The sequence below is a fragment of the Astatotilapia calliptera genome, chromosome 12, assembly GCF_900246225.1.
Source record: "Astatotilapia calliptera chromosome 12, fAstCal1.2, whole genome shotgun sequence".
NCBI classification, from domain to species: domain Eukaryota; kingdom Metazoa; phylum Chordata; class Actinopteri; order Cichliformes; family Cichlidae; genus Astatotilapia; species Astatotilapia calliptera.
Genome location: NC_039313.1, coordinates 848997 through 871853, shown reverse-complemented (window position 1 = coordinate 871853; position 22857 = coordinate 848997). Strand labels below are relative to the sequence as shown.

At 43.8% G+C, this 22857-nt stretch overlaps 2 protein-coding genes across 10 annotated transcripts in view; both read right to left on the bottom strand.

Moving 5' to 3' along the window:
- The window catches only part of ydjc (YdjC chitooligosaccharide deacetylase homolog), a 32813-nt gene extending 18116 nt beyond the window's left edge, over positions 1 to 14697 (bottom strand). For 2 of the 7 annotated variants that reach the window (XM_026187600.1, XM_026187605.1), the window contains exons 1-2: positions 13197 to 13986; positions 8820 to 8897 (exon numbers count right to left, since the gene is read on the bottom strand). Coding sequence is in view for 1 of the 7 variants with exons in the window: in XM_026187599.1 (XP_026043384.1) it covers positions 14006 to 14092 (87 nt within the window). In the remaining 6 variants the exon portion in view is untranslated. The other 5 variants (XM_026187604.1, XM_026187606.1, XM_026187601.1 and 2 more) reach the window with 4 other exon arrangements.
- A 5077-nt stretch (positions 14698 to 19774) lies between these two features.
- The window catches only part of ak6 (adenylate kinase 6), a 6489-nt gene continuing 3406 nt past the window's right edge, over positions 19775 to 22857 (bottom strand). For all 3 annotated transcript variants that reach the window (XM_026186951.1, XM_026186952.1, XM_026186950.1), the window contains exons 5-6: positions 22627 to 22772; positions 19775 to 20026 (exon numbers count right to left, since the gene is read on the bottom strand). In XM_026186951.1, the coding sequence (XP_026042736.1) occupies positions 19837 to 20026; positions 22627 to 22772 (336 nt within the window). In that variant the 3' untranslated portion in view covers positions 19775 to 19836. The remainder of the gene's footprint in view (positions 20027 to 22626; positions 22773 to 22857) is intronic.

The window sequence follows — 22857 nt, the reverse complement described above, 5'->3', positions numbered from 1 at the left end:
ACACGCAGGGGTTGGTGTGACAGACGAATATGCTAGAGATGGGGTTAGATGATAGCAACTGATCTATGGCGTTATTTTTGTGCCACTATTCTGAACGCACGTAAAAAAAGTTTGCAGGTGCAAGTGTTGTATTTTGAGGAGAAATTTATTTTGAGCGAAGAAAAGCTAAATTTGAGTGAACAAAATTCATTCCTGCGTGCAAAAAATGTATTTCAATGTTTGCTGTTATCCACACACACACACACACACACACACACACACACACACACACACACACACACACACACACACACACACACACACACACACACACACACACACACACACACACACAAGCAGCCCCTCTCGCTCAGTTTTTGCATTTCACAATGTGTCGCTCGCGCTCTCAACATTTCTGCCTTTCGACTCTTTCTCTACACCGTTATATTTGTGCCACAAAACCAGCCAATCACAGACTTGGATGCAAAAAAATCTGATTGGCTGTTTTGGTCTCCAATCAGCTCAAAATGACGAAATGCAATATCCCAGAATCCATTTGGTCCAAAGCTCAAACACGGCCAGATTCTTACTCTGGATGGCATTACCTTGGCCTCCAGTAACACTGTGAGGAACCTTGGAGTCATGTTTGACCAGGACATGTCCTTCAACGCACATATTAAACAAATATGTAAGACTGCTTTCTTCCATTTGTGCAACATCTCTAAAATTAGAAATATCCTGTCTCAGAGTGACGCTGAAAAACTAGTTCATGCATTTATTACTTCCAGGCTGGACGACTGTAATTCATTATTATCAGGAAGTCCTAAAAACTCACTGAAAAGCCTTCAGCTGATCCAAAATGCTGCAGCAAGAGTCCTGACAGGGACTAGAAAGAGAGAGCAGATTTCTCCTGTTTTGGCTTCCTGTTAAATCCAGGATTCAAAATCCTGCTGCTCACATACAAGGTCTTAAATAATCAGGCCCCATCTTATCTTAATGACCTTGTAGTACCATATCACCCTATTAGAGCACTTCGCTCTCACACTGCAGGCCTACTTGTTGTTCCTAGAGTATTTAAAAGTAGAATGGGAGGCAGAGCCTTCAGTTTTCAGGCCCCTCTTCTGTGGAACCAGCTTCCAGTTTGGATTCAGGAGACAGACACTATCTCTACTTTCAAGATCAGGCTTCAAACTTTCCTTTTTGCTAAAGCATATAGTTAGGGCTGGACCAGGTGACCCTGAATCCTCCCTTAGTTATGCTGCAATAGACGTAGGCTGCCGGGGATTCCCATGATGCATTGAGTTTTTCTTCTTCAGTCACTATGTGTTAACAGACCTCTCTGCACTGAATCATATCTGTTATTAATCTCTGTCTCTCTTCCACAGCATGTCTTTATCCTGAATCACAACTGAATTGAATCACAATAATCAACAGCAGCTTTACTGCTACTCAAGACTTTAACTTTAATAACAGATTTGTCACATTGGTAGACCATAATTTAATGATTGCCTTCCTGTATTATAGCAATTATATATTGTTAGCTATATTGTAGATGTTTGATTTCAGTATCTACAACTACAGTGAATACAATGGTATTTATGTTAGTCCCAGCTTGCATGATGGGGGGTTGTATTAAACCACAATGAAAGTTTTTGTCAAAGTGTTTTTTTCCAACACTTTCACATTCTAATTTTATTCTTTTTCTGTATAACACACAAATTATTTTTAAATTAATCATAAATTACATATTTATTCATTTATTTTCTTTTGTTGTAAATTTGCACTGCACAGTCTCTTATTTCTTTTTTGTGTGTTATATTCTGGACTTTCGTGTGACCCTGCATGCTCCATCGGTCTGTCTTTGCTGCTGGAACACATGAATCTCCCCAATGAGGAACAACAAAGGATATTTCTGTTCTACTCTATTTCTATTTGTAAATAATATCTGAATTATTTACAACAAAAAAAACTCCCTCAGTGGGTAAATATCATCAGCTCCCTGACACACACAGACTGATTGCTGATTTTCACAAAGTGGGAAATGGATATACGAAGTCATCACAACTTTTCCAAGTGCCAAAAACTGGAGCGAGAAGGATCATCAAGAAATTCAAAGAGAGCTGAAAGTACTGAACAAACTACTGAGAGATGGGTTTAAAGACCCCAGCAGACAGTAGTGAATGACTTCGCCAAGTTGGGAATTGTAGTCTCAAAGAAGAAAATCACAAGAACCTTAAACAGGAACAGACTGACAAACTGGGAATCTCATCAAGATGGAAGGAATCAAAATATGTCACAGAAAACCTCAAGTCAGCAGCAAAACTACGTCAAGGTCATTGCTTTGTCTTCCAACATGACAACAGCCCAAAACATATGACACTCCTGATGAAGAACTTCCTCTACAGGTCCAAAGTGAACATTACTGTCTGGGCTCCACAAAGCCCTCCTACTGAAGATCTATGGGGTGAACTGAAGAGCAAGGTCCATGCCAGAGAAGCTTGAGAGATTTACCAAAGAAGAATGGGCTGAGCTAATCATTTATTTCCATGGTAGTTAGCTGCACATACCTGATTGTCGTCTACTTCAACAACGGCAGTAAAAAAGAACCAGCTGCGCCATCGAGTATCCGCCAGACAGTCAGCCTCTGAATAGGCCAAACTTTGCTCTGTAGTGACTACTTTGTGTTGTTGTTTTTGTGTGTCGGCTGGAGAGAGTTTACAAATGAGAAGCAAAAAAGAGCCGTCTGATATTCAAAATATATTCAAAGGTGAGAACAGGCTTTTCCCTGCAGCACGGTATGTAATAAAGACTCACTCAGAGAATAGTGGCATTTACCAGAAGTACAAATACTTCATTAATGTACTTAAGTAGAAATTTCAGAATCAGTTATTTATTCTCAATAATCCCGAGTAAACCATCACCAAATTGGTTTAGATCTCTGGAATCGTCCATTTCTAAATTGCTTTGAAAGATAAACCTGTGTATTATCTTAAAAATGTTTCAAAGGACCAAGGATGAAGCTCCTGAACGGGTCCGGGACAGGCTTGCGGACCAGGTGTTCTGGCTGGGCCTGGGAGTTTGGGTTCTGGGTCATGGCTGGGGTTAGGGCTGCTCGATTATGGCAAAAATGATAATCACGATTATTTTCACTGAAATTGAGATCACGATTATTTGACGATATTTATTTAACCCTTTAAGACCTACTATAGAACCAAGTCCACCAGAGCTTATATTATTTTTTTACATGCTGTAGTGCCATTTGTGGGAGCATTTCAAGTTGCTATACATCAATACAACTGTTATAGCCCATATTTTAATAATATGTATGCATTAAGTCCATAGTAATTACATAAATTGCAAAAAAGTGCAATAAACTACAAAAAAAATTGAAAATCGCTTTTGTTTTGTTTACATATATTTCTACTTGGAGAAATTTAAGAGGTTTATCCCTCAAAACTTTAAATACAATAAAGTTGCAAAAAATAGTTTACAACAACAGGAAATTTATTTTGAGTGTCTTCATAGTTTTATTTTGGAGATACAGCAATTTTTATATACTGCAGGAAAAACAAAAAACAATCCTATGATGCAAATTTGCAAAGAAAACAGCAGGTGCATCATTTCACTGTGGGAAGTGTTACGAACAGCTGATAGGAACGGCAAAGCCTGTTTCTGGAATATTATGCTTTTGTTCCTGCAAGCGCTTTTTATGCAATTTTTGCAAAGCTATATGTGGAACGAAACCGTGACCGAGGACAAGCTGATGGCATCAGATGTAAGTACAACTCCTCCGGTTTCATATGCAAAACAAATTATTGCGCTAGCTTACACGGTTCAGGTTCTACAGGGATTTAAAAATAGTTACACAACACGGAGCGTGCTGCTCTGACCGGCTTTAAAGGGTTAACAATGACTTTAAAAAAATAATATAAAATAGTGTGCAACACCACTGAAGTTTTTTACCTCTTTTCAACCAACAGCAGTCACTCTCCTCTCCAAATAACTTCTGCTTAGCTTTCCGAGCTTCCCTCGGGTCCTCTTAATCAGCGGTCTCCAACCTTTTTTGCGCCACGGACGGTTTATGCCCGACAATATTTTCACGGACCGACCTTTAAGGTGTCGCGGATAAATGAGGGAGGGGCTAATAATCGGCTCAGTCATTTTTAATGATCGTTGAAAGCCCAGATCGTAATCGTGATTAAAATTCGATTAATTGAGCAGCCCTAGCTGGGGTGTCACCAGGGTTGTGGGTTGGTGCATGCAGGCCCCCGTGCATGGGGGTTTGGCCCTGGCAGACTTCAGCAAATCAGTGGAAGTGGGGGCCTCTTTAGCTAACGGGTAGGTTGGGACCATCTTTTGCAGGTGGTCTCTGCTCTTCGGGAGTCCACTCTGTGGGTGGGGGGGTCTAGCAGAGGTGGAGGATGGGTGAACCTGGGTGTCCATTGACTGAATGTTGGGGTGGGTGTAGTTTTTCCCCTGTATTGGAGTCGGGTGGGCCACCCCAAGCTCTCTGGGGCTCAGTGGTGCTACTGCCCCAGTGTGGATGGGCCTGGGCCCCCCTGCCCTTGGTGGATTTGGGGAATGGGGGTGCCCATGGGGGTCAGCGGGGGAACTGGCTTCAGGTAGGAGGTATTCCTCCTCTGTCCCCTCCTGGCTGCCTGAGCCTCAAATTTATTCCACACCACAGACACTCGCATTACGTACACGGTCATGACAAATGCATATAGGGCCTTGTGGGTGAGTACACTGAACTGTGTCCAGAGGATGGTCTGTTTATTCAGCCTCACCTCTCATGCCAGTGCCCACTTCTCAATTTTAAATCGCACTTAGACACTGAGGGTTCTTGGGAGGGAGCTGTCCACACAGAGGCTTGTTGGTGCCATGCCCCTCTGCCGTTTTAAATAAGCTTTAAAACAGCATGCAAAAACATCACAAATGAGTGGGCGGAGTGAGGTATCAGGTCTTCTCACACCCCTGTTCCCTGTTCTCCATCTGGGGCAGCGGACAAGGAGGAATAGCTGGCCATCTGGTCAAGATGGTGGGCTTCCCTGCTGCTGCGGGACCGGGACGGTTTGCTTGTCTCCACCCCGGGGTACAGGGGACCATGGTGGACACCAGAGGTGAAGGGAGCCACCAGGTGGAAGAAGGAGTCCTATTGGGCTTTTTAGCCTGTGGGACTTTGGAGGCAGCTGATAGGTACCGACAGGCCAAGTGGAACGCAGCTCGGGCAGTGGGTGAAGCAAAACCTCGGGTGCGGGGGGAGTTTGGAGAGGCCATGGAAAAAGACTTTCGGATTGCCTTGAAGAGATTCTGGCAAACCGTCAGACGACTCAGGAGGGGAGAGCGGTGCTCTACCTGCACTGTGTATAGTGCGGGTGGAGCACTGCTGACTTTGACTGAGAACACTGTCAGGCGGTGGAAGGAATAAACAAAATACTCCTTAATCCCACTGTCTTCCATGACAAAAGCAAAGTCCGGGGACGGCTCGTCTATCCCCGGGGGTGAGGTCACTGAGGCAGTTAAGGAACTGCTTGGTGGTAGGCCCCCTGGGGTGGAAGAGGTTTACCCAGAGTTCCTGAAGGCTCTGGATGTTGTAGGGCTGTGTGGTTGACACGCCTCTACAATGTTGTTTGATCAGTGATGGTACCTCTAGATTGGCAGACCGGGGGGGGGGGGGGTTTCCATCTTTAATAAGGGGGACTGGAGGGTGTGTTCCAACTATAGGAGGATCACACTCCTCAGCCTCCCTGGAAATGCCAGGGAGCTGGAAAGGAGAGTCCATCCGTTAGTCGAACCTTGAATACAAGAGGAATAATGCGGTTTTTGTCCTGGTCGCAGAACACTGGACCAGCTCTTCACCCTCTCGTGGATACTTGAGGGTGCGTGGGAATTTGCCCAACCAGTCTACATGTGTTTTGGGCGACCGTGGCTCAGGGGGTTGGGAATCGCATCTGTAACCGGAAGGTCGCCGGTTCGATCCCAGGGCTCTCTGTCCTGGTCGTTGTGTCCCTGGGCAAGACACTTTACCCTACTTGCCTACTGGTGTTGGCCAGAGGGGCCGATGGCGCGATATAGCAGCCTCGCTTCTGTCAGTCTGCCCCAGGGCAGCTGTGGCTACAACTGTAGCTGCCTCCACCAGTGTGTGAATGTGAGAGTGAATGAATAGTGGCATTGTAAAGCACTTTGGGTGCCTTGAAAAACGCTATATAAATCCAATCCATTATTATTATGGCCCTGGAACTTACTGATTCTTTACATTGATGCTATGGTTATTTTTCTTTCTTGTACTGAGACAGTGATTGTAATTCTCTGACACTGGGCCTTTGTTAGGACAGTGAAAAAAATCAGGGCTTAGCCCAGCCCTGAAATCTTTTTTTTTTTTTCCCAAAAAAAGCAACTTTTTAAAAGTTTTTACTATATTTTTGTCATGGTCCCGGTCGGTGAGCCAGTGTTTTGAGTTTTGTACTTCTACTTTTTATTTTATCATGGATTATGACTAGGGCTGAACGATATATCGCGACATGATCAAGTGCAATTTTCTAACCGCAAAGGCTGCGATTATACTCTGGACATGTCCAAATTCATGGGCTGCTTCCTCCTGAGGCCGCATTTGTAGACCGATTACGTCACAGCGACGCGCCGAAGGCTGTCCAAATTCGTAGACTCCTCCGAATGTAGCCGACAAATGCGTCCTCCTTTTCCCCGAATTTGAAGGATGGGTCGGGTGTGTCCTTCGTGGCCTACCATATCCCAGAATTCATAGCGCGGCCCAGCCAAACTCCAGTTTCCAGCAATGGCGGCCGCTACTAAGTTTTAAAATTACTCATACTAATCTTTCTGGGTCACAAAATAAACTTTTAACATATTTTCAGGCGAGAAAGTAGTTGTGTAAACATCAAATATCTGCTCGGTTTATCAAGATATCCCATATTTGCAAAAGTGCTTCGACGTTTTCAGAGGCGTCTGCTACCCACCAGCTCGACAGCTAGCCGGGAGCTCGAGGGTTACTGATGCGGCCGAGAACGGCACAACTCCCGGCACATCATTTTCAGATCACCGCGGAGTTTCGCTGCTCGGGTTAAACGTAATATATAAGTCACTTAGACAACCTAAAAATGTTATTGTTGGGCTTTTTTCAGTGTTTTGTTTGTTCGTGAGTAAATCGGTTTGGCTGAGATTAAAGTTATTAGATTAGATAAAATAAAACTATTAATCCCCCGGGTGGGTTCCTCCTTGGTTTTCACACAGCTGACTAAACGTCAAACAGAAAACTTATTAAACAGACGTATGAGACAGTGGAGAATTTACACCAGTGTCTGGTTATATTTTAGATAGCAAGAAGCAGACGGCCGAGTTTATTAAACTCCACCGAGACAGCGGTGACGCTAATCAGAACTAGACCGTCCAATTTCACGCCTTTAAACTTTAAAGGCGTGTTTGTGTGTGTGTTTATACAATTGCTATTATGTTTGCACTTTATGTGTAATGTTACTGACTGCAGAGATCAGTAAGATGTGTGTATTTTTTATTTATTAGTTTTATTTATTTAATATTATTTTTTAATTGAATGACTGTCTAGTAGTTCACAGATGTTGAAAAACTGAGTGTGGTAAAGCCACTGATTTTGTTTATGTATATTTCTGCAATCTGCACATTGTACTGACTTTCATTTTAATGTTTACACCAGGGTTCCTTGTCAGCACTTTATGCTCAGATGTTTGTAAGCTAAAAATAAACTATTGTGTATGTTCAAATATACTGTTGTGATTGAAGAAGTTAAATAAAAATGTCAGTCATCAATTCATGCATCACCTCATGTCATCATAACAGAGGTCTGTCTTCCAGGAAAGAACAGTTTAAAATTAATGTAATATAGTATTGGCCATACTATATGATGTATTGCTTGTCTTTGTTTAATAATACAGAAGACAAAGACCTTAAAAAATAATCGCATATCGCATCGCAATCGCAATATTGGGGCAAAAAAATCGCAATTAGATTATTTTCCATAATCGTTCAGCCCTAATTATGACTGCTTGTGCTTTGGTTTCTGCCCTAAGTATTTCTAGCTCCTTAGTTCTGTAGTACTTCCTGAGTTCTAATTCTTAGGTTTTGTTATTTGGCTTCCCGGTGTTAACTCTGTCCCACACTTCAGGTCTCTGTGTTCTGTCTCCCCAGTCTCTACTAAGTTTACGTGTCTAGAGTTCAGCCGGTGTGTTTCCTGTTTTACTTTGAAGGTCCGTGTCTCATGTCAGTGTTTCTAGTTTTGCTTCCCTTTGGTCTCGTCGTGTCTGATTTCTTCCAGCTGTGCTCTCCTCCTGTGTCTTATTCCCCTCGTTATGCCCCAGTGTATTTAAGCCCTGTGTTTCTCTGTGTCAGTGTCGCGTCCTCCCTCATGCTGTGTGATCCCTGGTGTGGAGTTTTAGGTTTTGGTTTCCCAGTCTAGTTTAGTTCTGTTATTAAAGCAGCGTTTTTCTGAGTTCATTCCTGTGTGTTGCGCGTCCTGCATTTTGGGTCCTCTTCCTGCCTGACCACAGCCGAATCGGGACAATTTTACAGTTAAATAAATATTTAAAAATTCACACACAGAGTGCTACCTAAAGGCTGAAGTAAGATGTGTGTAGCTGCCTGTCACAGAATGATACTACGATTAACTATCAGTGCAGTAAGAGTTCTTCAGCTTTGTTACTATTTTTTATTTTAAGCAGCAGCGTAAAGCTCAATGAAGTAGTTACATGCATATTTAAGCTTTACCAGCTCTGGTCTCAACGTATCTGCTTCTATTCTGCCAAAATGGCCATTTTAAACTGTTACCTGTGTTTGGTCTTTTGGGTACTCACCTCTTCCTCACCTTCACCTGGCGTCTCATCAATCTGCTGCACTCTTAATTTCCTCTACTCTCCTCCCTCGCTCCTGTCCTGGTTGTTACAAATAATGCAATCAGGATGTATCAAACAAACTATGTTGCAAATGTTTTGATGTGACGATTAGTATTACTACATTATTACATACTTTATATTTTAAACACAGATTTTAGCATATATTTAACATATCAGATTGAATTAAAAGCAAAAACCTAATGTTTCTGTTTCATAAGACCAAGTCACTAATGAATACCGACTACAGGCTAATATTTATTATACACTACCAGTCAAAGTGTGGACACAGCTTCTGATTTAATGGGTTTTCTTTATTTTCACGACTGTTTACATTGTAGATTCTCACCAAAGGCCTCAAAACTGAATGAATGAACACATGTGGAATTATGTAGTAAACATAAAAGTGTGAAATATCTCAAAACATGTTTGATATTTTAGATTCTTCTAAACATCCACCCTTTGCTTTGATTCCTGCTTTGCTCACTCTTGGCGTTCTCTCTCTGAGCTTCATGAGGTCGTCACCTGAAATGGTTTCCAACAGTCTTGAAGGAGTTCACAGAGACGCTGAGCACTTGTTGGGCCTTTGGCCTTCACTCTGAGCTCCATCTCATCACAAACCATCTCCATTGGGTTTAGGTCAGGTGACTGTGGAGGCCAGATCACCTGGTCAGCACTCCATCACTCTCCTTCTTGGTCAGATAGCTCTTACACAGCCTGGAGGTGTGTTTGGACTCATTGTCCTGTCAAAAATAAAATAAATGATGGTCCAACTAAATGCAAACCAGATGGGATTTCAAATACGGCTGTCAGCTGTGTCCCATCATGACTTCTGCACAACACAACTGATGGTCCCAACCTCATTAAGAAAGCAAGAAATCCCACCAATGACCCCTGACAGGCTCACCTGTGAGGTGAAACCATTTCAGGTGACGACATCATGGAGCTCACTGAGAGAAGGCCGAGGGTTTGCAGCGCTGTCAACAAAGCAAAGGGCGTCTACTTTCAGGAATCTTAAATATAAGACTTATTTAGAGTTATTTTTGATTTTTCTTTGATACGTAATTCCATATATCTGGCTTCATATACTTGATGTCTTCAGTTTGTGTCTACGATGTTGAAAGTAGTAAAAATAAAGAAAAACCATTAAATGAGTAGGTGTGTCCAAACTTTTGACTGGTAGGTACATCAGCCAGCATTTCATTCCCATTTAATCCCACTGGATTCTGTGGCCTTTCCATCTAATGACATCTGTCTTTCCAGCAACATCACGTCCTATTTAGGTAACACGTTTTTTTTCATGTAATTCTGCATTCAGATTTAATGATTAGACTGTATTGTGTCTTCAAATGGTAAACGGACTGAAAGAGGAAAAGCAGAGCTATAGTCAAGGTCGGCGTGGGTCAGTGGGGCTTTAGGCACAGCTGCACATGTTCATACATTTTGGTTGCTGTACTTCAGCATCTACAAAAAAATGAGTGAGCATATAGGCAGAGATGTTTTTTTTAATTGGCATGCAATTTTAAATCCAACGTTTCTATCGGCTCTATAAACACAGCAAACACACAAACTGTTTGTGTGCAGTTTTATACACAGTGTGCTGCAGCGAAAGGTCCAGCTGCTGAATCTGGCTGGGAGAAAAAAGAAAGAGCCAACTTCACTCAGAGATGGAGGAAGATAAGAAAGCCAGGACAGGAAGAAGAGAGCTTAGATTTAAAGGCAACGACTGTCCAGTCGTTTTGATAAACTGGAAATTGAAAGCTTACATGTAAACACTTGTGTTTTTAAATCAGCTACTGGATGTGTACATGTGACATTATGTTTTTCATATTGTGAAACATGCTGCAAAACAAACAGACACAGCTCGCTAACTTTGTGTTATTGAAAGTGTGCATGAAAACGCTGCACTACAGGTCAGTGCAGGATAAACACATAATGTGATGGATTTAAAGTACAGACCAGTGACTAGTGCACAGTGGCTGTGGTGCTCATGGTCAGTTTCTTTCTCAGGATATGCCAAACTGTAGATTTAGCCCTGTTGTGTTACTTTCTCAGATGGTTTTTGGTCTGTTCTCTTGTTTCGCAGCTTGTTTCACCTGCATGGAGAGCTCCTTTGACAGCATGCAAGCACAACACCTCAGATCAACTCCAGGCCTTTTATCTGCTTACATGATAATGACATAAAGAACGAATTGCCCACACCTGCCAATGTCAAATGTCCAATTACTTTTGGTCCCTTTAAAAAGAGGGTGGCACATGTTAAGGAGCTAAAATTCCCATTGTTCCCAAGGCCACTGTTCCCAAGGCCACTGTTCACTGGTTGTCCTAGTTTCGATTATGCATATGAACTGTTTATAGTGTTGGGGAAATCTGCAGTCAGCACATCTGCAAGCACAGTCCCTGGTTGGACGTTCTTAAAGGGATACAGCAAAGATCAATCCAATGAGTCTGCATGCGCGCGCACACACACACACACACACACACACACACACACACACACACACACAGGAGATAATGGAGATGCATGTTAGAAATGGCATGTTATCCAGCCACAGCACAGCAGGCTGATTTACACCAGTGTCCACAGCCCTGTTTTTGTTCCACCTCCAGGATCTGTTATGATTTGTATGCAGATGGTCAACGGTTCCATTTCTGAGGGCCTTCAAATGAAAACGCTGACTGACCAAATAATGTGTTGTACTTTGGTAGTCTGCAGGCTCCATGATCCTCTGGTCCCAGCTCCTGTACGATATTCAAACTCATCCACTTTTTGGATTTCTCTCTGATCTATCACAATGGTTCAAGTTCATCAAATTTTATTCGCCACATGCAGTAAACTGCAGTGAAATGAACCCGCCCCCCGACCTTAAAAGTTATTCCAGACTTTACACCGGATTGTAAAACACCCTGAGAGCGTTTTGTTACAGTTCAGAGTCAAAGAGTGATCGCTGAACCACCGAGACACTCCCACCACCTCTGTTCAGCTCTGCTGCCTGTCGTGGAGTCTTTGCAGATACATATGTAATAGCATCATCTGCATACATCTGACACTGGACACCTTTACAACTGTCCATAAGTCACTGATGTAGAAACAGAAAAGCAGCCGTCCTAAAACGGACCCCTGTGGAACTCCCACACAATTTTGAAAGCTTGATTTCATTACATGAACTCTTCTCTATTTGCAGATATGAGCTGGGACATTTTGGACTAAGGTCTTATTATTACAGGTAAGTATTCAGAATAGCCCACCCTGCACAGGTATCAGTCTGTCACCTTCATCTGCCACAGGCTGTCAAAGCTACAGCACTGCAATGTCTAACTAAGATTTGTTTCGTATGATTGAGTTGTTGATTTCTCTTATGCTATAACTTCAAAAAACTCAAATATGTCATAGTAACAAACCCATGGCAGACCCGACCACACTAACCATTCTAAACACGCTTTTATTCCGGTTGTCGTTCTTTTACACGCAGCTGCAGCTTTTCAGCTGAACACACACCAACAACAACTCAGTCAGGACCCAGTACGGATCTAATGCAGCTGCGGTGTGTCGGCCTCCCTGCAGCGGTGCTGTCAAACATCATTCCCACACACTGGGTGACACAGATATTATGTCAATATGCAGAATCTCTGGGTCACGACTACTGTAAGCCACCTTTCTGATGAAGATGATTAGTCACAAAATCATCTGAAATAGCTGATTCATTTGTGATCAGTCTCATTCACTCAGTCTGAGAGGATGCAGCGTTACAGTAATCCATGTGAGCGACCCAGTTCATCACCAGCCTGTGGAAGTCATTCAAAGCGACTTTGTGGAGTTCTCCTGATGAACGTATCGTAACGTCTGGAGCGGTCTATGCACTACACCTACTACATTTTTTTTTTTACTGTGTTCATGACAGTGTTGTGGAAGCTGCTAAAGTGCTGCCCGACTCAGAGCCTGCATCACTGTATCAGAGCACAGCAGGTTTGGTTTCCTGTTGTTGGACTTTGTTACAATAAACTGCAATTACAGAAATGACAGCACCAGGACAGTGGAATATGAACATCTTAGAGCTTAACATCAGTGTAAATAATATAATTCATATATTTAAAAGTACATGTTGCCTTTCGTATTTTGTAATGATTTAATATTTCCTGACTATAGACAGCGCAGTGTGTTACTGATGGAGGCAAGAAAGTACTTCAGCCAGTACTGGAGTATTTTAACACAAGGATCTGTACTTTTACTTCAGTAAATGATGTCTGTACTTTTCCCTCGTGTGTTTTATTGGGACGCTTCCCCCTGTAACCATGGTTTCCCCCCTCCCTGTGCACATACACGGTGCTGAGTTCACCGACCTGAGTTCGTGTCCCAGCAGCAGCTCGTTGTCCTCTCACGGGGCTGTTACGCTCATGGTGCAAATGTTTCAGCTAGCCGAGTTATCCGCCGGCAGACTGCAGCACAGCTGCTACAGTCACACAGGTAGGTGAATGACGTTTGTCGGACACGGACCAATCAACACGGGCGCTGACGTTAGTGGGACCCGCCGCGTGGATGCTCAGCTGTGACTGGTTCATACTATTAAGGTAGGTCGGTCACAAAAATCCGTTTCAAATGTGATTCGCCCGATAAACGTTTATCTTACGCTAATCCAAAAACACGCCGCAGGCTAACGACGCTGACGTCAGCGCTGCCGGAAATGACGGAAAATTACCGTCCAGGCCAATCAAATATTTGCGGTGGGGGAGGGATTTGCGTTTCCGACGTAGCTATGACGTAAGCGTTAATCCCCGGTCTCTGTTCGAAGGGAAACGTTTAAGTGGGCGGGCACATTTGCGTGACCATAAATTTTACGGTAGGAGTGAATCATCACACAGCAGCCTTTAACCTGCTGCACCGGCAGGACGAATAAATCACCCGTGACTAAGACGAGCTTCACCGTGGGTCACCGTGGGAGAGCTCCAGTCACTGCCGGGTGTCTGTTACGGTCAGGAACAGGACGGGACACTCAGCTGTCTCCCGTCCAGCCAAGCATACCAACACCACACATCTAAGACGTCCCCGTGTTGCGGGATAAACGGCTCCTCTGTTTGCTAGTGTCACCGCCCAGTGTACACAACACGAGAACACACAATCCTATTATATGACAATACAAAATGAATCTTACCCATTGTGCTACACACGGGCGTTCATGGAAGTCCGAAAGCCCCACGCACGGCGCAACGACACTGTACTTCCGACTAGTAAGCCGCATACATGAGACCGGGTTGACTTTACTGAAAATACGTCGCCCCCTGCTGGAGAAACCGGAGATACACGTGGAAGTGGGAAAAACTCAGTGCGTTAAAACATTATCCTCCGATGTAAACAAACGCAAAAATGTAAACACGTCATAAAAACAGGATTTCCTATTAATCCTGTGAGAACTATTACATTGAATACACAGTTTTAAACAGGCCTACATTAACAGTGGGGACACTCCAGGCTGTGATACAAGTCTTCACATGATGCTAAAAGGTTTGACAATCTGAATGTTACAAAGGCAACAGCAAAAATGGAGATGGGTCTCTAAACGACGTCACCTAGAAATGTTCAGTCACACCAGTGCAACTGCACATTATCCTTCCAGTGTTTAGCAGGTGAAACCTTACAAGGAGCAGAACACTACCCAAAGGAAGCATTGCAGTACCATCTTCACTGCCTTGCTTTTTCCCCACATGTCCCGATTCTGTCGCCACTCCAGGTAAACTTATCCAAGCAGCCATTCATATCACACCACGCTGACATGGCCACTGTAGTTTATTTGGGTGGTGGACAGGGATCGGCACTTTGCCCCTATACAACCCAGCATAGCTTTCAGCTGTATGTGCTCCAGTAGCTGTTCTGTGGGATCAGGGCCCTGTTTCAGGAAGCCGGTTTAGTGGAAAAACTGAGTAAGTATACCCTGAGTTAACGGAAACTCTGGGTTTTCGGTTTCACAAAGCGAGTTTAGATTAATTCTGAGTGAGTTACTATGACAACACACTCCGTGAAGCTAACCTGCCCCCTAGCAGGTTTACTTCAACTAACCCTGACCTTCTCCGCCTCTTTGTCAGAAACCTGACTGTAGGAAGTCTCAGACATGGCGTGCTCCTTCCTTGAAGAGCCAGTAGATGTTGAAGCCCAAATTCTCCGCAGAGCTCTCCGCCGGGAGAGAGTGATTAGAGCGCGTTTGGACATTTTATCATTTCCTGATGATTTTCTGTGTGAACGTTACCGTTTCTCAGCACAATCTATAATTTATTTGAATAACATCCTCAGGCCTAATATTGCTCATGTGACACATCGTGGACATCCTCTCAGTTCTGTACATATTATTTGTATTGCACTTCGGTTTTTTGCAAACGGGAGCTTTCTGTATAATATTGGTGACGCTGAGCACGTTTCCAAGGCTACCGTCTGTCGGGCAGTCAGGAATGTTACAGTTGCACTGAAACGTCTCCTGTACTCGTCTGTGGTGTTCCCCGGTCATAGACCCACAAGATTTATCAAAGAGGGATTCCACAAAATTGCAGGTATCAGGATGAACAAAACTGATACTTGAACTACTACTTAAATCTTACATTTATTCTCACGGTTCCCAGGCGTGATTGGCTGTACAGATGGCACTCACATTCCAATCATTGCTCCTTCAGTAAATGAAGGAGACTATGTGAACAGGAAGTCTTTCCACAGCATTAATGTACAGGTACATAGTTCCCTGTAGCATTTCAAACTAACAAATTATTTCATTATAGTAATGGATGCTAATTTGTGTTCTCTGCACTGTGAAGATCATATGTGATGCTGCCAACATTATCACAAATGTGGAAGCCAACTGCTCAGCCTCTGTGAGTGGTGGTGGAGGACCCCCACCTGTTTTTCGGGCCTCCGCTTTTTTTTTTTCTGTTGGCTATAACGGGTCACATTTGAGCATACAGAGTAAGCAGATATGTACTTGTTTTTTTTTTTGTTTTTTTTGTTTTTTTTATAAATAGGACAGGGGGAATGAATGAGAGAAAGAGGGGGAGAGAAAGAAAGAAAACCAAAGGGGAGAAGAGACGGTGAGAGGGGGGGGAAGAGAGAGAGAAAAAAAAAAAGAACTCCTGGGTCACCTGTATGGAGAAAAAACAAACAAACAAAAAAAACAAACAGAGGAGACAGCAAACAACAAAGAGCAACATAATAATAGAGAAAACAAAGCACCATCACAATAAACTAGCTAGTCATAGATATCAATATTTACTAAATAATAAACGATATTGTGCAGCACGCAAGATAGAAAGCGCACAGTGTGCTTTGAGGCAGCAGCCAAGAAAGCTTTAGTCCGCGTCTGTGAATACCCATGTGTGCATACCTGTGTGGATCAGCATGCTTGCATTCCAAAGGTTTCTCCATGTAATGATCTGCTAGGGAGTGTGGGGGGGCCACAGCCCCGTCCTCCAGGGTGTGAAGCGGGTATGGAGGAGATCAAAACTCCAGACATCCAGAGGCCCCCAGAACACAAGAGACCAAGGAAGACCAACAGAGGGGCAGCCGCGCCACTGTCCCAGTAAGAGCTGAGGAGAGTCCCAGATGAGGGCTCGCCCAGCAGCCGCGGAGCAGAAGTCAGGGGGAGTTGCAGTGACGCGCCCGTGAGCTCCGCCGGCCCCCAGCTGCGCCTGAGTGACCGAGCCCCAGGCCGAGAGGCCGGGGGCACCCCACCTCCAAAGGGGCCCGAGCGAGCCCCAGGCCCCAGGCCCCGACAAGCGGCCGCCAAGGAGTGAGCCGGTGTGTGCAGATATGTACTTGTAATGTGCTCAGATAATTTCAATAAGTGCTTACAGAGGGGAAATTAATGTAGCCTCTAACTGCAATTGATTTACATCGGACAAACAGACCAAGCACTATGGCTCATAATACAATTACACCTCACCTGTTTGGACTATATTTTTATATTTCATCTTTACTTGCTGCCAGGAACGTTTGGGGCCTGTTGGGTTGCACCTGCGCTCACATCACATCACAAAATAAAATATAATAAAATAACGTGTTAAATGGGTGGAAATCCCTAGATCAATGTTTAAATTAACACTCACGCATTGACTCTGTCGGCTATGTTTTGCCATGCATGCTCTCTTTCTTTTGCAGCTGAGGCTGCGTTACTTTTTTTCCGCAAAATTTGCATGTTATCGGCATATGCTGCCATCAGAATTTCGGCCTCAAGCGCTGTAAGATACATTGACCGCGCCTTCTTTCCCTCCGTCTCCATGGTGACTCGCTTAATCTGTGCTCCACTAATCAGGGCTTTATGTATTCCTCAGTGCGCGCGTTTAACTTGGGGTTAAAGCAACTCCGGCGGTTGGGGGGGGGGGGACTGGAAAAATAATTTGTTATCAGCCTTTCTGAAACAGAATATTCCGAGTTGGACAGTTCGGGGTTACTCAATCCTGAGTATCGTTTTTCACTCTGAGTTTTCTAAAACCGGCTTCCTGAAATAGAGCCCAGGGCCCTGTTTCAGGAAGCCGGTTTAGTGGAAAAACTGAGTAAGTATACCCTGAGTTAACGAAAACTCTGGGTTTTCGGTTTCACAAAGCGAGTTCAGCTGCAGCCTGAGTGAGTCACTATGACGACACACTCCGTGAAGCTAACCTGCCCCCTAGCAGGTTTACTACAACTAACCCTGACTGTCTCCGCCCCTTTGTCGGAAACCTGACAGTAGGAAGTGTCGGACATGGCGTGCCACTTCCTTGAAGAGCCAGTAGATCGTGAAGCCCAAATTCTCCGCAGAGCTCTCCGCCGGGAGAGAGTGATCAGAGCGCGTTTGGACATTTTATCATTTCCTGATGATTTTCTGTGTGAACGTTACCGTTTCTCAGCACAATCTATAATTTATTTGAATAACATCCTCAGGCCATATATTACGCATGTGACACATCGCGGACATCCTCTCAGTTCTGTACATATTATTTGTATTGCACTTCAGTTTCTTGCAAACGGGAGCTTTCTGTATAATATTGGTGACGCTGAGCACGTTTCCAAGGCTACCGTCTGTCGGGCAGTCAGGAATGTTACAGTTGCACTGAAACGTCTCCTGCACTCGTCTGTGGTGTTCCCCGGTCACAGACCCACAAGATTTATCAAAGAGGGATTCCACAAAATTGCAGGTATCAGGATGAACAAAACTTAATGTATGATGTGGTGATACTTGAACTACTACTTAAATTTTACATTTATTCTCACGGTTCCCAGGCGTGATTGGCTGTACAGATGGCACTCACATTCCAATCATTGCTCCTTCAGTAAATGAAGGAGACTATGTGAACAGGAAGTCTTTCCACAGCATTAATGTGCAGGTACATAGTTCCCTGTAGCATTTCAAACTAACAAATTATTTCATTATAGTAATGGATGCTAATTTGTGTTCTCTGCACTGTGAAGATCATATGTGATGCTGCCAACATTATCACAAATGTGGAAGCCAACTGCTCAGCCTCTGTGAGTGGTGGTGGTGGAGGACCCCCACCTGTTTTTCTGTTGGCTATAACGGGCCACATTTGAGCATACAGAGTAAGCAAATATGTACTTGTAATGTGCTCAGATAATTTCAATAAGTGCTTACAGACAGAAAATTAATGTAGCCTCTAACTGCAATTGATTTACATCGGACAAACAGACCAAGCACTATGGCTCATAATACAATTACACCTTACCTGTTTGGACTATATTTTTATATTTCATTTTTACTTGCTAAAATAAAATAAAATGTAATAAAATAACGTGTTAAATGGGTGGAAATCCCTCGATCAATGTTTAAATTAACACTCACGCATTGACTCTGTCGGCTATGTTTTGCCATGCATGCTCTCTTTCTTTTGCAGCTGAGCCTGTGTTACTTTTTTTCTGCAAAATTTGCATGTTATCGGCATATGCTGCCATCAGAATTTCCGCCTCAAGCGCTGTAAGATACATTGACCGCGCCTTCTTTCCCTCCGTCTCCATGGTGACTCGCTTAATCTGTGCTCCACTAATCAGGGCTTTATGTATCCTCGTGCGCGCTTAACTTGGGGTTAAAGCAACTCCGCGTTGACTGAACTAATTGTTATCAGCCTTTCTGAAACCGAATATTCCGAGTTGGACAGTTCGGGGTTACTCAATCCTGAGTATCGTTTTTCACTCTGAGTTTTCTAAACCGGCTTCCTGAAATAGGGCCCAGGCCACAGAGGCCAGGCTTCTCTGGGGTGTCTATGGGCAGAGGAATCCTGGTGGGCTGGTTATCTTTCCTTGGAGAACTTCACAAAAGGTTGAGTACCTACGTCAAACGCTGCTTTCTTTGGCCTTTAATCACAGATTGAACTAACAACATGAGAACAAACTGTGTGGCTAGTAACAAAATGCCTAAAGATCCAATTACAATGGTTTATTTGCCTTGTCTGTCATAGAATTCCATCTAAATCTAGACAACACTGATTCATTCGTTCAGTTAGGTGACAATTGATTCATAGGTCATGTAGCTAAACAACATGCTTTCTGAAAACTGTACAAAGACTGGATAAAAACTGAGTGCAAAAGCAGGCACTGTCCAAAGAGACAATTTGAAAGTCTGTCCAACTATTGCTCAAGACCACACGTGTCGAACTCCAGGCCTCGAGGGCCGGTGTCCTGCAGGTTTTAGACGTGTCCTTGATCCAACACAGCTGATTCAAATTGCTAAATTACCTCCTCAACATGTCTTGTAGTTCTCCAGAAACCTGCTAATAAACTAATCATGTGATTCAGGTGTGTTGACTCAGGGTGATATCTAAAACCTGCAGGACACCGGCCCTCGAGGCCTGGAGTTCGACACCCCTGCTCAAGACCAATTACAAGAAAGTCGGGTCATTGGAAACAAAATACAAACAAATTCAAAACTTTTGCTCAATATGACAGTAAACGCAGATTCAGAAATGATACAATTCAGGTTTTAATTGTTGACTCTTGTTGACCCAGTGAGGTCACCTCCTAGTTATGGTCCTTCATCCACTGTTCAGTCCAATGCACTATCTGCTCCAGGTTGTGCTCCATGTCCTCAGGAGTGTTGCTGGGAAGTTGGTGGACAATCTCCTTACTGTAGGCCTCCATGGCTTCCTCATAGATGGTCTGGAAGATCTCACATTGCACATTGTCCTGCAGCTTTTTTCCCGTGTAGCCCCTTTCAGTCACAAAGAAGACAGGGACAACTTGGTTCAATGGTTAAAACGATGAATTATCACTCAAATACAAAGGGACAGGGAACCAGACACTGTGGCTGCAGACGAGTTCCTGGAAGTTCTCATTTTTACAGCTTTCTTACGGAAAAAAAAAGACAAGTCTCACAGCACTTGCTATTTCTGGAACCTGGATGGCTCAGCCACATGTTCACAGTCATTATCCAGGAGTAGAGAATGACTGTGATGCCTATGATAGAGCTACATTTACCACAAGCAGTGACAGCTCTGCTCTCGTCTGTATGCAGAAGGTGCTGAAGCTGGTTAGAGCTTGGAGCTGCAGTCAGCCATGTGTCTTAGCTCCCAGCCACAGAGGCTGAATGTGTTTGTCCAAGCAGACGGTGTCACAACTTCAAAAGCACAGTTTTAAATTCAAACTGTTAATAGCTGCCATATGCTACGTAATAATTCAATGACAAAACCAGTGTAGTACTGCAGGCTAACACTGTAGTGAAGAACTATCACATTATTTAACTATGATTAATTCATGAATCAGAAATCTCATCGTTTTCACTTCAGCAACAAATGTATTTCCCTCCAAATCAAACGCTGTCATGTTGCAGCCTCGTTTCAAAACTCTTCAAATTCCATTCGCACCTGTAAAAAAGGGCTTTGCTTTAAATTCTTCCAAATGTATTAAAAACAAAAACATGTAGCTAACAGGGCAACGATACACACAATTCACGGTTCGATATTTTTTCGATACAAAAAAGTGTTCATGCCCTTTTTAAAATTTGTCACTTATCAGAATTATAAATATATATATTTAACTCAAAAGGACAGTTTTTAAATTTAATGTTGCTGAAACAAAGTAATAAGAAAAAAAATTAATCTGACGGAGGAATCACTCATCTTTGGAAAAGAGAGTTTATTACAGAGAAATGTCTCTTTCCAAAGTAAAAGCTCTACTATCCGCTTCTTCTGGGCTATATTCTCAGCAGCATATTAAACATATCAGGTCCCCATAAGGAGAATCCTGTGCTAACGGCTGTCTAAATGACTCGGGTAAAGTTAGTAGCATGCTTGTTGTTTTTGTCTTTGCACTAGGATGATGTCGGAGTAAATGTGCAGTCATATTCGTTGTGTTCCCACTAGTGCTGTCAGCGTTAATCTGAAATGACGTTAACGCCACAACACGGCAAATCTCCGTTAACGAGCTACCGCGGATCGCCCCGTGCATGGGGCTGGACGGCCAACACGTTAACGAGCTAACTGCGCTAACACACTAGCTCCCACCATGTAATTGAGCATTGCGTGGCACATCCAACATACTGTTTTACTTTAGTCCATGACTCGCTTACCTTCAGGGTCATACATCACATGAAAACCAAAATAGTTCCAAACGCCAGATCTGAATGAGGGTGGGGGAGGTTCAATTTGCCATGTTGCAAGGAGAGCTTAACTTCTGTCTGCTAGCTTGCCCTGCGCTCAGTGAATCTGCGTTCGACTACTCCGCCTAGGCTGCACTGTCGACCCTAGGCGGAGTAGTCGAACGCAGATTCACTGAGCGCTCAACACAGACAGCATCGTCAGAAGGAAAGTTGATAAAATAAATCACAAATTTTGTATTGTTCATACATATGCGTACTGAACCGAAAGCACTGTATCGAACGGTTCAATATCGATACCAGTATCGTTGCACCCCTAGTAGATAAGTAATCACAGTCATCCTGTTTTCACTGATCATCTGTCAGATATTTCTGTAAGTTGGCTGAATCCACCTGTTTGAAATCCAGTTGACCGGACGTGGACACACACCTGTCTATATAAGGTCCCATAGGTAACAGTAAACGTCAGAGCACAAACCAGTCCATGGAGTGTAAGGAACTGTCTGAGACCACAGAGGACTGTATCTGCACCCAGAGCCACCAACAAATGAACCAGCGGGACTCTTCCAATCTGAGCGATTCATTCAGAAAGGGCTTAGTCAGGGAGGTGACCAAGAACCCGATGATCCCTCTGACAGAGCTCCGGTGTGGCTTTGTGGAGCGAGGATAACCTTCAATCAGCCCTGAAGTGGCCAGACAGAAGCTGCTCCTTGGTTAAAGGTACATGACAGCCCACTGGGAAGTGGCCAAGTGTCACCTGAAGGACTCAGACCACGAGAAACTGAAGTGTCTGGTCTGATGAAACAAAGACTGAACCACACAGCCAAGATAACAAAGGAGTGACTTTGGGACCATGCTGTCCTTGAGTGACCCATCTGGAGCCCAGTGAGCCCCACCGAACATCTCTGCACAGGCCTGATAAAGCTGATGGAGGTTCTGCAAAGAAATCTGGGAGAAATGTCCAGAAATAGACACACCAGGCTCGTAGCGTCGTACTCATACTGCCAAAGGTGACTCAACGTTTTGAGCAAAGGCTTATGCACATGTTAAATTTGTTTTTTTATTTTTAATAAATCTGCAAGAATTTCAGCTTGTGTTACTTTGTCATTCTGAGGTCTTATGTGAACACTGAGTGTAGTCCACTGTGGAGCAAGCCTGTAACATGACAGCGCTGTGATGACTGCTCTGTGAGCAGAAACAAACCCAGGTGTTGTTACCTGGCCTCCAGTCGAGTGTACAGCTGGGTGTTGTCTGTGCGCAGGACAAAAACGATGTCGAACCAGCGCTCGGGGAACAGGTCACAGCCGTGATAGTCCACGATCACGCCTCCTTCACTCATCTTTTCATCCAGCTCATCCACCACCTGCAGAACACCAACAAGCTCCAACACTGACACTCGATGCACTCCCTCAGTCTACCTGCACCGTTAGCAAAACGTTTGTTTTGTC